This window comes from Ammospiza caudacuta, chromosome 10, assembly GCF_027887145.1.
Source record: "Ammospiza caudacuta isolate bAmmCau1 chromosome 10, bAmmCau1.pri, whole genome shotgun sequence".
Lineage (NCBI taxonomy): Eukaryota > Metazoa > Chordata > Aves > Passeriformes > Passerellidae > Ammospiza > Ammospiza caudacuta.
Window position 1 is genome coordinate 14,604,196 of NC_080602.1, and position 13,147 is coordinate 14,617,342.

A 13,147-nucleotide genomic window follows, 5' to 3' on the forward strand; every position below is an offset into this window, starting at 1 on the left:
CTCTCTGGTTGATTTCTGACTATTTTCTGCTGTTTGACTTGACACTAGAACCTCAGCCCAATTCTGGTAGATTATTTTGGCATGTATTGTAGCTGCTCAGTGCAGCTGAGGTTTGGATCTGTCCTAAAGAGGGCAGAGCCTTACAAGGTTAGGGAAATGTGCTACTTGTTATCCCATCAGTGTTCCTCCTAGCCTCCAGCTAGGTCCTGATGTGTGTTCCCTGCAGCACTTACCCACCCCCAGCTTCACCCCTTAACCCTCCAGTTCTCCCCACCACCCATTTTTCATCCTTGACTGCTTTTCTGTGTGCTTTTACTCACCTTTCTCTACCTCTGCATCCAAACTCCAGTGTGTCCTCAGGTGGTTCTGAAAGCGCTGCCCTGTGGAGCAGCACGGAGCTGATGCAGCAGCAGATGGCAGCATCCGAGCTGGTGCTGCCTGAGCCGGGGACACCCGTGCAGAGGCGGTGACACTGCTGCAGGACAGCTCCAGTCCTGCTCCACAGGTCGTGCCTGTGGCACAGACACTGAGCCTGCCTCTGGGGAGCCCCTGAAAATAGCCTGTGAATAGCAGCTTGAAAACATTTACTCCACGCCACCGAGAAACAAACATATTACTCAGGACCTCAATTATCACAGCGGGCTGGAGTGTATGTTTGTTATGTCTGTGAGAGAATTCTTTCAGGGTAATGTATACATTAGAACTGAGGGAGGATGCTTGGGAGGATATTCATTACAGCAGGAATGAGATAAACCACTTCCTCTCTTACAGGAAAATGATAAATAAATAAAGAAACATGTTTATGGAAGCAATTTTTAGTTGTTTGTCTATAGCGATTCCTTCTCTTGTGCAGATGCAAGTCTTGCTCACCTAATATATGTAGGTACCTCTGAGTTTTGTCTCATAGCAAGTATGAAGACATTAATGCTACTTTTCAACTAATAGTGGGGTAATAGCATGTCAGAGACAGAAATTTATACTCATTTGTTCAGACCACGTTGACTTCCTTATATGAATTTTCTGTCTTTGCAGGGTGGAGAACTGCAACAAAAGCATTTATTTCACATTTGATCCTATTAGATTTTTTTCAATACTTTATAAAAATCATATTTTTAATTCCATTAATAAGAACTTGGATGCAAAGTTAGACCAAAGGTTCTCCTCAGCTCTATAATGAGATTCAAGCAGGTGCTCTAAGAAAGTATTGAAAAACAGAGTACACGGGGGATGACTGCTCCCTTGGTAAATCCTTCCAGTTTTGACATGTGGCAATTCAAAGGCACTGCCTCACTTTCCAAAGAGAAAAGGGGGCAGCTCAGAACATTTGAATTCAGTTTCTCCTTTTCTTATACTTAGAAAGAGATTCTATGACATTTACCAAATCGAAAAAATATGTATGTAGCATTTTAAGAAAGACAAGTAAAGTGTAAATATAAACACCATGAAAGCTTTGGCTTTAATTGCTATCTATTTCATTAATCCTCTGTATAATTGCCTTTTAGTTGTATGCAATGGAACATCTGGTTGAAGAAGGGAAAGAAAATGCACTGTGATTACTGTTTTCTACTGTTCCCTCACCTGGGCCCTGCTCCCAGAGTCAGAATGAGAAGGCTACCAGCAGTGCCACCCATAAATATTGAAACTGTGTCATCTGAGGGAAGAAAATGAAGACATCTTCCAAAAATGGAAGTTATATAAGTAAGTAAGGAGCATACATATTAAATGTAGAACCACAAGAAAGGTCACCAAAAAGATTTTAAGGTTTTGCCAAGAATGTGAAAGTAAGATTCTAAATGTTTTCAAATTCTATTACCAGAGGAGTCGTGTGAGACTCTAAGTAAAGCTGTGGAGGATGGAAGCACAGAAGAAGCATTCAACATGGCTATGTCCACAGCTAAAAGAATTATTTGCCTTGCTAGATTTGGTGGGCTGGGTGTGAGCAACTGTTCTAAAATAAATTGTCATCAGGAAACACTTCAAGAGAAATTGATAAATTAACCAGTAACTAATTGCTGGAGCTGTGCAGTGTTTCCACCAAGGGGTTAAAATGCTCAGCTTCTCAAGTGCTTGTGTCAGTGGGTTGGTTTTCTGCTGATCCTGATCCTAATGTCAGCAAAACAGGCCATAGGAAATATACCACTGATCTGCTGGTGCTTCAGGAGAGTCCTTCAAAGGTGATCACAGGAGCTACAAAACTGTCAGTGTGACTTCTGTGCCAGGAAAATTAGATAAACTGCTGTAAAAAGTAAAATCAATAGACACACAGATAAAGCTGGTGCTCTGTAGAAGCATCAAATGGATTCTGTTAGGGGAGGTTATGCCTCACAAATCTGCTGGCATCCTTTAAAGACATCAAAAAGCACATTGATATTATTTTCATGCTTGAATGTGGGATCAGTGTAACCTTAGATTGCAAGACTAAAACTCTGGGGACTCTTACCCCCGAGGCAGTCTGGACTGAGCTATTTCTTCCCTTCACCTGGATTCAAGCAGAGCAGGAATTCACATGATGTATATAACCTAACCATTTTTATAGTAATCTTCACTCCTATAGAAATAGCAAAGTAGAGAATAATGCACATAGCTCCCACAGTTTAAATCCCACGGGTAACAATATATAGTGTACTGAATTTTTAATAGCACATTATTCAGAGTATCACATAAATTGTTATTACTGATGTAATAAAACCTAAACCAACACAGCTGGAGAGACCAAGGTTGTAAATACACCATATATTTTTTGTATTGTAATAATACGAGCCAAATTATTTTAAAGTTTGCTGATTTTAGTTGAATTAGACTAACTCTGTGAACCTCTAATTCAGGTCCCTGGTCAAATGCCTTTGCCTAATTTATATCTCAATTTTCATACAGAAACTGATGCATGGTATACAAGGGGCATTCTCTGTTTTACAGATTGGTTCTCCTGCTGGGGAGGTCAAAGAAAAAATTCAGGTGAGGAAGATCTTAACACACTGTAATTCAGCATTCTAAGTGTTTTAGTTTTTTAGTACATAAACCTTCTATTTCTTTATTTATTTTATTTCCTGATCATCCCTCTGTCTCTGCTGTAGTCCCTGGTGAAAAAGTGCTCAAGGTGAGAAATCTTTGCAATGGGCAGCTCAGGTTTAGCTAAGCCCACCTTGGAGAAGGGGCATGGCACACAAGGGGACTGCTTGAGAATTTGTTCTTTCTTCTCTGTGATCTCAGTGTCCAGATAAAACATTTCTGTCTGTATCATGAATATGAGATCAAACCCTTACCACATATGTGTACTTCAGGCTTTTTGCTCATAATCTTTAAGGCCTGACATGTATATGTCTGCTGTTGCTGACACTGATTTCAGGGAGAACTAAACTGCACTTTCTCTAAAGCAGGACCCAGGATTTTGCTTTGTTCTTGACTGGCTGGGCAGACCATTAGGCCTCAGTGCATAACTGGTGGTACTGCATACATACATGTTATGTATGGTTGTATAACTGATGATAGTAAATTTCAAAGCTTGTTGTATGTGTAACTCAGGTCCTCCCTGAGAGTTTCTGAGCCAGTTTAATCTCTCAGCAGCCGTGCTGGCACAGAGGGGCACAGATAACATTCCTCTGCAGAGGGCCCCGTGACAGGGCTGTCAGTGCTGGCACCCCGTGGAAGTGTCAGGGCAATGCTGGACAGATGCTTACGTGCTCCACTGTTATCAGCTGCACTGGGTGTGCTGCCCTCTCAGCCCTAGGAGGAGCTTAGCTAGTAGGTGATGGTATGGGCAAACCTTACTGAATGCATCCAGAGAATGACTGTTGCAGTATAAAAACAATTTTGCTTTTAAAGGATAGATCAATTTAGTACAGAGGAATGCCGTGTTTAAGCCAATTCCCTGCTCTTTTTTCCTGCATATTCACTTTTCTCATACAGCTTTGCTATTAAAAACAAAAGGCATCTTTGCTAAATATATTAATGCAGCATGAAGAAACATCCTAAAAAGTACATCCAGCGGATCCAATATATCCAAGTATATTGCAGGAATCTGAATCCTGTGTTTTCTTAACCTGAATGGGACATGTTATCAAAACCTTTCATCATTCTGCAGGGCACAGGGTCCCTGTAGCAGCCCTGACACTTATTAAGGCTACTTGTAGGGTTGTGAAGAGGAGGAGATCTGAGCCTACCTAACTGATAAAAGGAATGTAGCAGGAAAGCCAAAGATAATGACAGATTTGACTCTACTGACACACAAAAGTGAAGTTGTGCATTTGGGAAGTACAGGGAGCTAACTAGGAGAGTTGATTCATGGTTCTAAAATCTAATTTTCACTAGAAAAGTGACAGTGTTTCCTGTACCTGACTCACCAACCCAACTTCTTTCACCTGTCTCCCACTCTACTTGGGCCTCCAGGGGAGCCATCCAGCCACAATGTGCTGGAGATGAATATTCTGTTAGAGCTGCTACTCCCAGTGCTTTGTCCCCTCTCTCCCTCAACAAGAGCACTTGCTTGTTTCACTCCATACTCCACTCATCCTTTAATAGATGAGTTATCAGTCTGCCTGGTTTTCATTTTTTTCATCCCCTTTCATTCAGAATTATCCACATTTGATTGTTTAAATCCTCTGTCTTTCCAGATACAAGTTTTTCTTCTGGGATTACTTTTATGTATTAAATATTTAGAACATATGATACATTTATCTCATGCCCCTGTATAAGAATATTAGATTGGCAGGCCCAATTCCTTTGAAATTCCACAATCAAGACCTTTTAATAAAAAAAAAAAGGTGTTCTGAGGTTCATAGCTGACCCTTTATAGGGTGTACTTGGGAGCAGACCCAGCAGCAATCTTTTGTTACTTCTGCATGGTATCTATGTTCATTAAGGTAATGAAGCTATTAATTGAATATGTAAGTTCAGGTAATTAAATACAAGACTTATTTCTTTAGTTTAAAGGGTAATAATAAAAAATTTAAACTTGCAAACTAGATCACACATTTAGTGATGATGAATGTGAGCAGGAAAGTGCAATATTCCAATATGAATTAGTTAATTGCATCCATTCATTAGGTGATATACATTAGCAGAAGGTCAATCCATTTGAGGCTCAATGTGTTTTACAAATAATAAATTTCAACAGGTAAATTGAAGAGAAATTCAAAACAAAGTTTTTTTTAATATATTCTAATTCAGAATAAAATCCCTACACCCAAGAACATGTTCCCTATAAGTTCACAATTACCAGCACATGCTCTTTGCAGCACTGCTGGGGTCACTCTGGCCAGTGAGGGACAGGTGACATTTCAGCTGCTGGCTTAAACTGAAATGCTAATTTTTAAAACTGACTCACTTATAAAGTAAGTCCAACATTGAACTTTTTCAAGCATTTTCTGCTTTATCACTCTCACTGAATTATGAATTATTGAAGCTTGCTTAAATCCCTAAATTTGCATTTCAGTTTTGGACTAAATTTACCAACAACTGGTAAATTTACCAACTGTATGTAGATCTCTGTTGCTTGAAGAAAGTATTCTGCACTTTAGGCCTCTTCCTTTTGCAAATTTTGTAAATTTACCATTTGTTAATTTTGCCAGCATTTAACAGTTCCACTGGATATGAAATGGCCAATATGACAGGTAAAAAAGCTGATCTGTTTGACTTTTTTTACCAAAAATGATCCATTTAACTAATTTTTAGTGAGAAAAGTGTTAAATCAAATTTTCTTCATTAGACATTTATGAATATTCAGTAATAAAATGGTTGTTCTTAATACCAGCATTTTTTGTGGTGTTAGAGGTAATGTAGAAATAAGGAAAGTAAAAGTAGATTTTATTCTGTTTATTTATAACTTAAGATATATCCAGGCTCAATTATTAATAAATTTATAATTTTAAAAGAATTTATTCACTGAGATACATGAAAAATTCTGAAATAATATTTTAGAGGCTCCTCACAGCATTGTGGGTGTTGCTTCACAGGTCATATTGCTTAGGTATATAATAATACATTTTTGCTTTCTGTGTATAATACACCTTTGTCTGGAGCAAGGACTGCTCCCATCCTGCACACAGCTCAAGGGCCATAATTCTTAAAGAGATTTCAACCAGTGAGCCTTTTGCAATGGTCAGGCATAGAGACATTTAGAGAATTGATTCAATTAACCTAGAGGAAAAAAGTGCTATAATGTGTGATTTATGTTTGCAGATAAATTAAAATACAAGTATCTCCTGAAGAGCATTTGCTGCCCTCATGGTCGGTAATGAAAATAGCAGGCAATTAAAATAGAACACCTGAGGTTGAAGCTTTAATGTATAGATCAGAAAATGAAGTTCAGATTTCCTAAGTGGAAGGCTGAGCTGAAAAATAACTTAGGGGAAGTTTTTATTCAATCTCTACTTTTCTTCCAAAAGCAATTTATAAAGCACACAAAAAACAGGAAGAGAGATTTACTGAAGCAAGGGGCAAAGGGTACAGAGGAGTGGGATCTCTCAATCAATACTGAATTTGTATGAGGAACCAGGAATATCCTTGCTAAATGGTAGTGGAACAGCTGAGAGAAAAAGTTATATATATAAGAACTTATGGGTCATATTGAAATAATTTTGGGGTGGATTTTGCAGTTGATCTTGAGAGGAATCATTGGAAGTGTCTGATAGAGTGATGTGACTCAGTTCCTGTGTGTGTGTCAGTGCTTTCTGGAGCTCACTCAGGAGCAGAAGAAATGTTCATGGATTAGAAGTAGTGAGAATGAAGAGCTCTTGCTTGGAGCCTTGTTGGAGTTGCTGCATCCACTGACCATTTCAGTGGTGTGTTCCTGTGTGCTTGGGCACAGCTAAACTGCCCAAAAGATGTTTTGAGATACAAAGAGTTTCACCTCATCCTCTAGTTTTATCATTTCCTTTAGACAACACGTACACAGTAACATAGAGCAGAAAAGTACCAGTACTCTGACTGAGAAACCCAGGAATGCCTTTATTACATCTGTATTGTCTTCAGCATTGCAGCTTTGTCTTTTGTACCCTGTCTGGCCACCACAGGTCCAGATTCATTTAGATTGCTCCAAATAGAAAAAAAAAAAAAAAAAAAAAAACTCTCCAGGAACGATTTGGATGTTGGCTGCATACTAGCTTAAATACTAAGACTGAAGCAAGAAACAGAGTCACGTGATTGTTCTTCATTTTATTGATAACCATTTCATTACAAAGTGTGAAGACTTTGTCATTGCAATCTGAAAGAGAACATATTTGTTTCCTGATTTGCTGGTTAAGTAAAATTTTAATTAAAACCCAATCATGTGAGAGAAAAATAAGCCAGTCTGACTTGACAGTTGATTTAGTTTCACAAATTTACAAAAAAAAAACCAAAAACCCCAAACCAAACCCCCCCCACAAGACCCCTAAAAAACCAAACTAGAAACTGCAGCACTGCAATAAGTAGTTTTCTGTTGTATGGAGGTATTTAGGGACCATTGGACTGAATCCTGAGTATTGTTTCTGTTCTTTATTTTCTTTTTTTTGATTCATTTTTTCTTTCACAAATTAATTAATTTTCTTCCGTACTCATTGTTTTTACTGAGTTATTGTCCTAACATCCAAGGTAATCCCTTCCAGAGTAAATTATTTATTAAATGTTAAACATTTGCTTGCATGTTTTGAAGCTATGCCTTGATTTGCTATCATAAAGTAACCAGTGTGGTGCTGAAGCCTGGAAGCAGCTCCCCAGGCTGGGACCATCAGTGTCCCCAAAATCTGTAAGATCTCATTCCTCACTCTGCTTGGTAGAGCTGCTCTTGTCCTTGGTGAGAGCCCACCTTGGCCTGGGCACCAAGGGCTGAGGCACTGGTTGTCTTCCCAGGTGGTGGAAGAGGAACTCCAGGCAGTCCATCGCCATCTGGAAGAGCAACAGGACACGAGTGCCACGTCTGCGAGGGTGGCTGCACACCAGGAGCCTCTGGAATGGTAAGTGCAGTCCCATTCTCCATCTGGGAATGCCAACAAGCCCTTGGGCTAAAGGTCTCTGAGGGCTTTTGCAAAATGAATTGCTTTGAGATGTAAGAGGAATGTGGTTTGTACAGCAAGAAGTGGATGAAGGTCACTGAAGCAGCTCCAGATTATGTGGGTTTGAGCTGCATCTCCACACACACTGGAATCCCTTCTCACCAAAATCTCCTCAATTTTATTGATCTAGTAATGAAACTGTCATACAGTTTCCTCATTCCTGAAACTTGTTTAAATGTATTTTTTTTTTTTTTTGAAGGAGCACATCCCCACTCTGATTTATTTTAAAATAGCTTTTAGAAGGTGTCATCCTTGTGATGAAGTGTTAGGTCTGTGTTGCCAGTGTGCCATTAAAAATTGAATTTCTGACGTTTAAATGTCTCACTCATCCCAAGTGTCACAGTTTGACAGCTCTGCATGTCACATTACAGCAGAATATTATGAATCCATTTCCTCTGTCAGGTCAAAAAAAAAAAAGACTGAAAATGAGAGAAAGCAAAATCTGCAGTCTTCTTCATTAGTGAGATGGAAATTTACAGAAATAGACATGTTAACCCTGAAATTACTTAACTGGCACTCTCTACCTTGTGCTGTCTGTCTGTGCCCAAGCAATCTTTGTTCTGTGCTCCTGTACAAACACCAAGAGAGTGCTGGGACAATCTTTTCAGTTGTCTGCAAACTTGTCAAACGTGGAGTGAGGGATATAAAGGGCATCAACAAACAAATAGTGTTACAAAATCAAAACATGGCCAGACCCCATTGTTTATTTTTGACTATATCAATGAAAAGGTCGTGTGGTGTATTTCTTGTTGCTTTGTTTTGCCAACTTTAAACAGCTGTAGCTTTGGTGTCCTTTCTTTGTTCATCTATCTGGTATGTGATAACTTCAAAACATGACATCTGATCAGGTTCAAAACATTGGGAGTGTTTGCATCAGTAAGCAGAACTTCACTGATTTTTCCTAAAGTAATGAAAACGGCCTGAGCTTTCTATGTTTTCTGCCAACAAGGTGTGACCAGGGAGCGTGCAGGGCTTTGACAATAAATGTCTGATGTCCGTCAGCTCTTGGACTTGGCTCCATTTGGCCGCTGCCTTCCCAGTGATGGGCTGTACGGCACTGCCCAGCCTCTTCTCTTGCACGACGTGGCCTCCCGCTACGAGGGCCCCCCAAAGCTAACAGCTGGCATCAGGTGCCTGTTGCTTGAACAGATCACTCTGCCCTTTAAGCCCGTTCCTTTCGCAGAGAACTTTCAGGAAAAGCGCGGCCGCGCCGGGCCTGCCCTGCCCGTGAGGCGCCGCTCGCCGCGCGCTCTGTGGCGGCCGGCAGGGGGCAGCACGCGGCCGGCGATGGCGCCGTGGCGGCGGCAGGTGGGGCCCGCGCGGGGCCGCTCGGCACCGGGGCACGGCGGGGCGGCAGCGCCGAGGCTCGGGGCGCAGCCGCTCCGCCGCCAAAGGGAAAGAGGATCGGCCCGGGGAGCAGCGGCCGCGCTGCGGGCAGGGCTGGCGGGGACGCTCGGGGAGCGCCCGGGGGCGGGAGCGGGGCAGGCCGGGCGCGCGGCCGCCAGGTGAGGCGCGGAGCCCCCGGCCGGCAGGGCGGGCAGCCCGGGACAGCAGCGGGCGGCGGCGGCCGGACGGGGAGCGGGCACGGACACGCTGCCGCTCAGGCTGAGCCCTGCCCGTGCCCCCTCCGCGCCTCCCCGGGTCCCGCGAGGAGTCGCCCGCCCTGCCCCGTCGGCTCCGCGCCCGAGCGCAGCCGCCGGTCCGGGCCACCGTGTCCCGGCCCGGGCCACTGGTCACCTCGGCCCGGCAGGGCTTCCCCAGTGCAGCCCGGTGTCTCCCCCTCCGCCGCTACCCCGCCGCGGCCGGGGATCCCCAGCCTGTGTCGAGCTGCGGCTCCCCGCGGGATGCCCCGGGCGGAGCCGGAGCCGGAGCCGGGACTGGTCTCTCCCGGCCGCGGCGCCTCCCCGCCCGGCCCCGGAGCCGAGGGGGAACACGACGGTCCCGGTGCTCCGCTCCCCGCGGCCGTTCCCCGGTTCCGCTCCTCGGGCAGCGAGCCGCGAGCCGCGCCCGGGAGCTCCGGGCTCCCACGGGGTACCGGGAATCCCCCGGCCGGGACGGGCCGGGGGGGCCGGGGAGGCTGCGCCGCAGTGAGCGGGGCTGTGCCGCTCTCGCCCTAGGTAGGATGGACCTGCCCCCCTGCCTCTGCCCCCATGTCCAATAAGAAGAGACCCGGCTTGACACCTGCCTATATACAGAGGAGGAGAGCAACATCTTCAGCGCTGGGCTTTGGAGGGGGGGGACCAACCCAAAACACAACACAGCATCAGGGCAGAGCGGGGGGCTCGGTGGTGTTATAAAACCCCCCCCAAGACTATGACTTCCAGTAAAATTGAGATGCCAGGGGAGGTGAAGGCAGATCCTGCAGCTCTGATGGCATCTCTGCATCTGCTGCCTTCTCCCACTCTCAACCTTGAAATCAAATACACCAAGGTAAGTTGTGTTCGTTTGTTCTGGCAGAGAAATTCATGGTTTTCTCTCCAAAGGAGGGATTTTGCTTAAAATCAGTTTCATTCTGCCCTACCCAACGTGAGTGTAGAGATATTAAAAAAACAACTGCTAAAAGGCTGCCTTGGATCTGTAATAAAAGAAAAAGACTTTTAGCCCTGTAATCAAATGAAAAACCACAGGATAATAGAAAGCAAATTATATCTGGCTTTGCCACTTTTCTGAAAATGTGCTGTTTTCTACTAAGCCGTGGGGTTTATTTTCAGTGCAAAATCAGTAGTTCTCGGGTATGTTTTGGTGGCTTTTGATGTACTTCAGAGGACATTACTATACGTACCTGAGTATCTCAATCAGAAAAAAAAAACCGTTTTGTTTCTTGAATTACCCTGTGTGCCCAAGGGATTCTTTTACATTTCCTGGAGGACTCTTAATACTACCAGGTTCTTACAGCACTGGAACAGGTCTCCACGAACTTCTGTGATTCTTGAATACACCCTTGAACAATATTGCGAGAGGGCATGTTTTCCTTCAAACCTTTAAAGAGTGATTTTCATAGAGAGAGGGTTAAGAACAAACCCACTGTAGAAATGTAGAAAAATCTGCGGGGTTTTTGTGGTGTCTTATGAGACTAAATTGGTTTTGTTGATTAAAATGGGCTTTAAAAACAGTCATTTGTTTGTGAATGCATTATGCATTTTAAAATTCGTTTATATATTTTTAATCTTTGCATCTTCAGTATCTTTAAAGAATGTTTTAATTTCTGTTGGAGAGGTTTCAGATCTATTGTATAAACAGATTACAATGTGTCAGACTTTGTTTCTAATTACCAAGTAACTTAATAGGAAAATAAGCACATCAGCACTGGAAAAAGGTGATAACATTTTTATCTGCTGGAAATACAACTTCAGGAGCTTTAATGCTGATAGGAGACTCATTTTGGCTGATGTAGTGTAATTTTTTCTTCCATATCATCACTTCAAAAGCTTTTCATATTTTGTCTTTTTTTTAGTGAATGCCAAAATTAATTTGTCTTCTAATTTGTTACAGCAATTCCTTGTTCTAGAAGAATGTTTCAGAGGAAAGTCAACTATTTTAAATTTCCTTGCATTTTAATGCAAACTGCAGCATGCAAATCTAAAAATGCATATGGTTTCTTGGTCATAAATTCTTTTAATATAGTTAAATAAGTAAGGAATGCAATTATTGGATGCTCTGTAGTGCTACACCTCGGGAGCAATCATACTCTGCAAAGAGTATTTGGCATGAATTTTGTTCATTGCTGGTTTCAGTGTGAGCTGTGCTTCAGGAGGGTTTAGCGGGAAATACTTGGGAGTAGTATCACAGCCAGTTTGCATCATAAATGTACTTGCATTTCTCTGTCCTAAAACTGGAAAATTGTTTCTAAAAACCTTTGAAAAGGACAGCAGTCATCAGCAATCGTAGCTTTCTTTCTGTGAGAATGTACAGTGACCTTTAATAAATCAATACATAATTCCATCATCTCAGATCTAAAATGTTATACATTTTATACTAAGGGAACAATTAAAAGAAAGTTATTTCATCTCAATATTAAGCCAAAACCAACAGCAATGTGTTTCTTCTAAGCTCGGATATCAGGTAACTCCTGGTTGCTTTTGAGAAAATTTTGGTTTAGGACAGGTATCAAATGTTTCACTTGGCATATCCTCTGTCTCTGTTTTTCTGTCTGTCTCGCTCTTTCCTCCTTTTTCTCTTTCTCTGCAGGAAATTCAAGTGATTTATAGATAATTGGAGTCTTCAGCTTGGAGTTTTGTCTTGGGTAGGACTTTTATCCTGGATCCACTTTCCCACCTATTACAAAGAAAAACAATCAAAAAATGAAATAATGGACTGTAACTTGATTCTTTATTTTGAGGGAGTGGTCACTTCATGTCCTAAATGACAAACAACTTCCATAAACAATAAATAACATTAGACTAAAGCACTTTAGCAAGGAAAAAAAAAAAAGAAAACAACCCCCGACCTTGTAAAATCAGACATCTGTAAGCATTCCTAGCAGTCTCTCTCCTGCTTGTTAGCTGGGAATTTTAAATACACAACCAGGACACAGAATTCTTGAACTCTTTATTACAGGTGTCTGTGAATGTGAAAACATAACATAACCATTTGGGAGTTAATTCTTTATGAAAAATAGAAGTATCTATGAATATTTAAACATAGTGAAAAAAATTAAATATATTTTGCCAATTAAATTCTATTTCTGTAATTCTAAAGTTGGTAAATAGACAGGCTCTTTAGGGTAGAACATGTTAAAATTCCAGGATTCCCTAAGTGAGTTTTGTTAAAGATTTGTAATATGTACTGGGAAAAAGAAAATTACTAATTAATCTTTTAATAACTGCATTACCCTTGGGTTCCTATGAAAATTACTTCCAGCTACATAGATGAAACAAATATCACCTGTGTAATTCTCATTTATTCGATTATTTAGCAGAATTATTAAAACTTGTGAAATATTACTCAGTAAGTTTATTGAAATAAGCAGAAGACTATATGTGAAGTCCTTCCGATCCATACACCTGACAGAGCACCCAGAGGCAATGCATGTTTGGATAAGTCAGAAAAATATGATTTAGTGATGAAAATTGCCCAGTGCTGTGGTTTTATGTAAGATGTGCAGCAGTAGCTATTGG

At 41.8% G+C, this 13,147-nt stretch overlaps 1 protein-coding gene across 1 annotated transcript in view; it reads left to right on the top strand.

The window, feature by feature from the left end:
* The first annotated feature begins 10,240 nt into the window (after positions 1–10,240).
* The window catches only part of ALDH1A2 (aldehyde dehydrogenase 1 family member A2), a 52,385-nt gene continuing 49,478 nt past the window's right edge, over positions 10,241–13,147 (top strand). Inside the window, exon 1 of the mRNA XM_058811035.1 lies at positions 10,241–10,460. Coding sequence (XP_058667018.1) covers positions 10,344–10,460 — 117 coding nt within the window. The 5' untranslated portion in view covers positions 10,241–10,343. The remainder of the gene's footprint in view (positions 10,461–13,147) is intronic.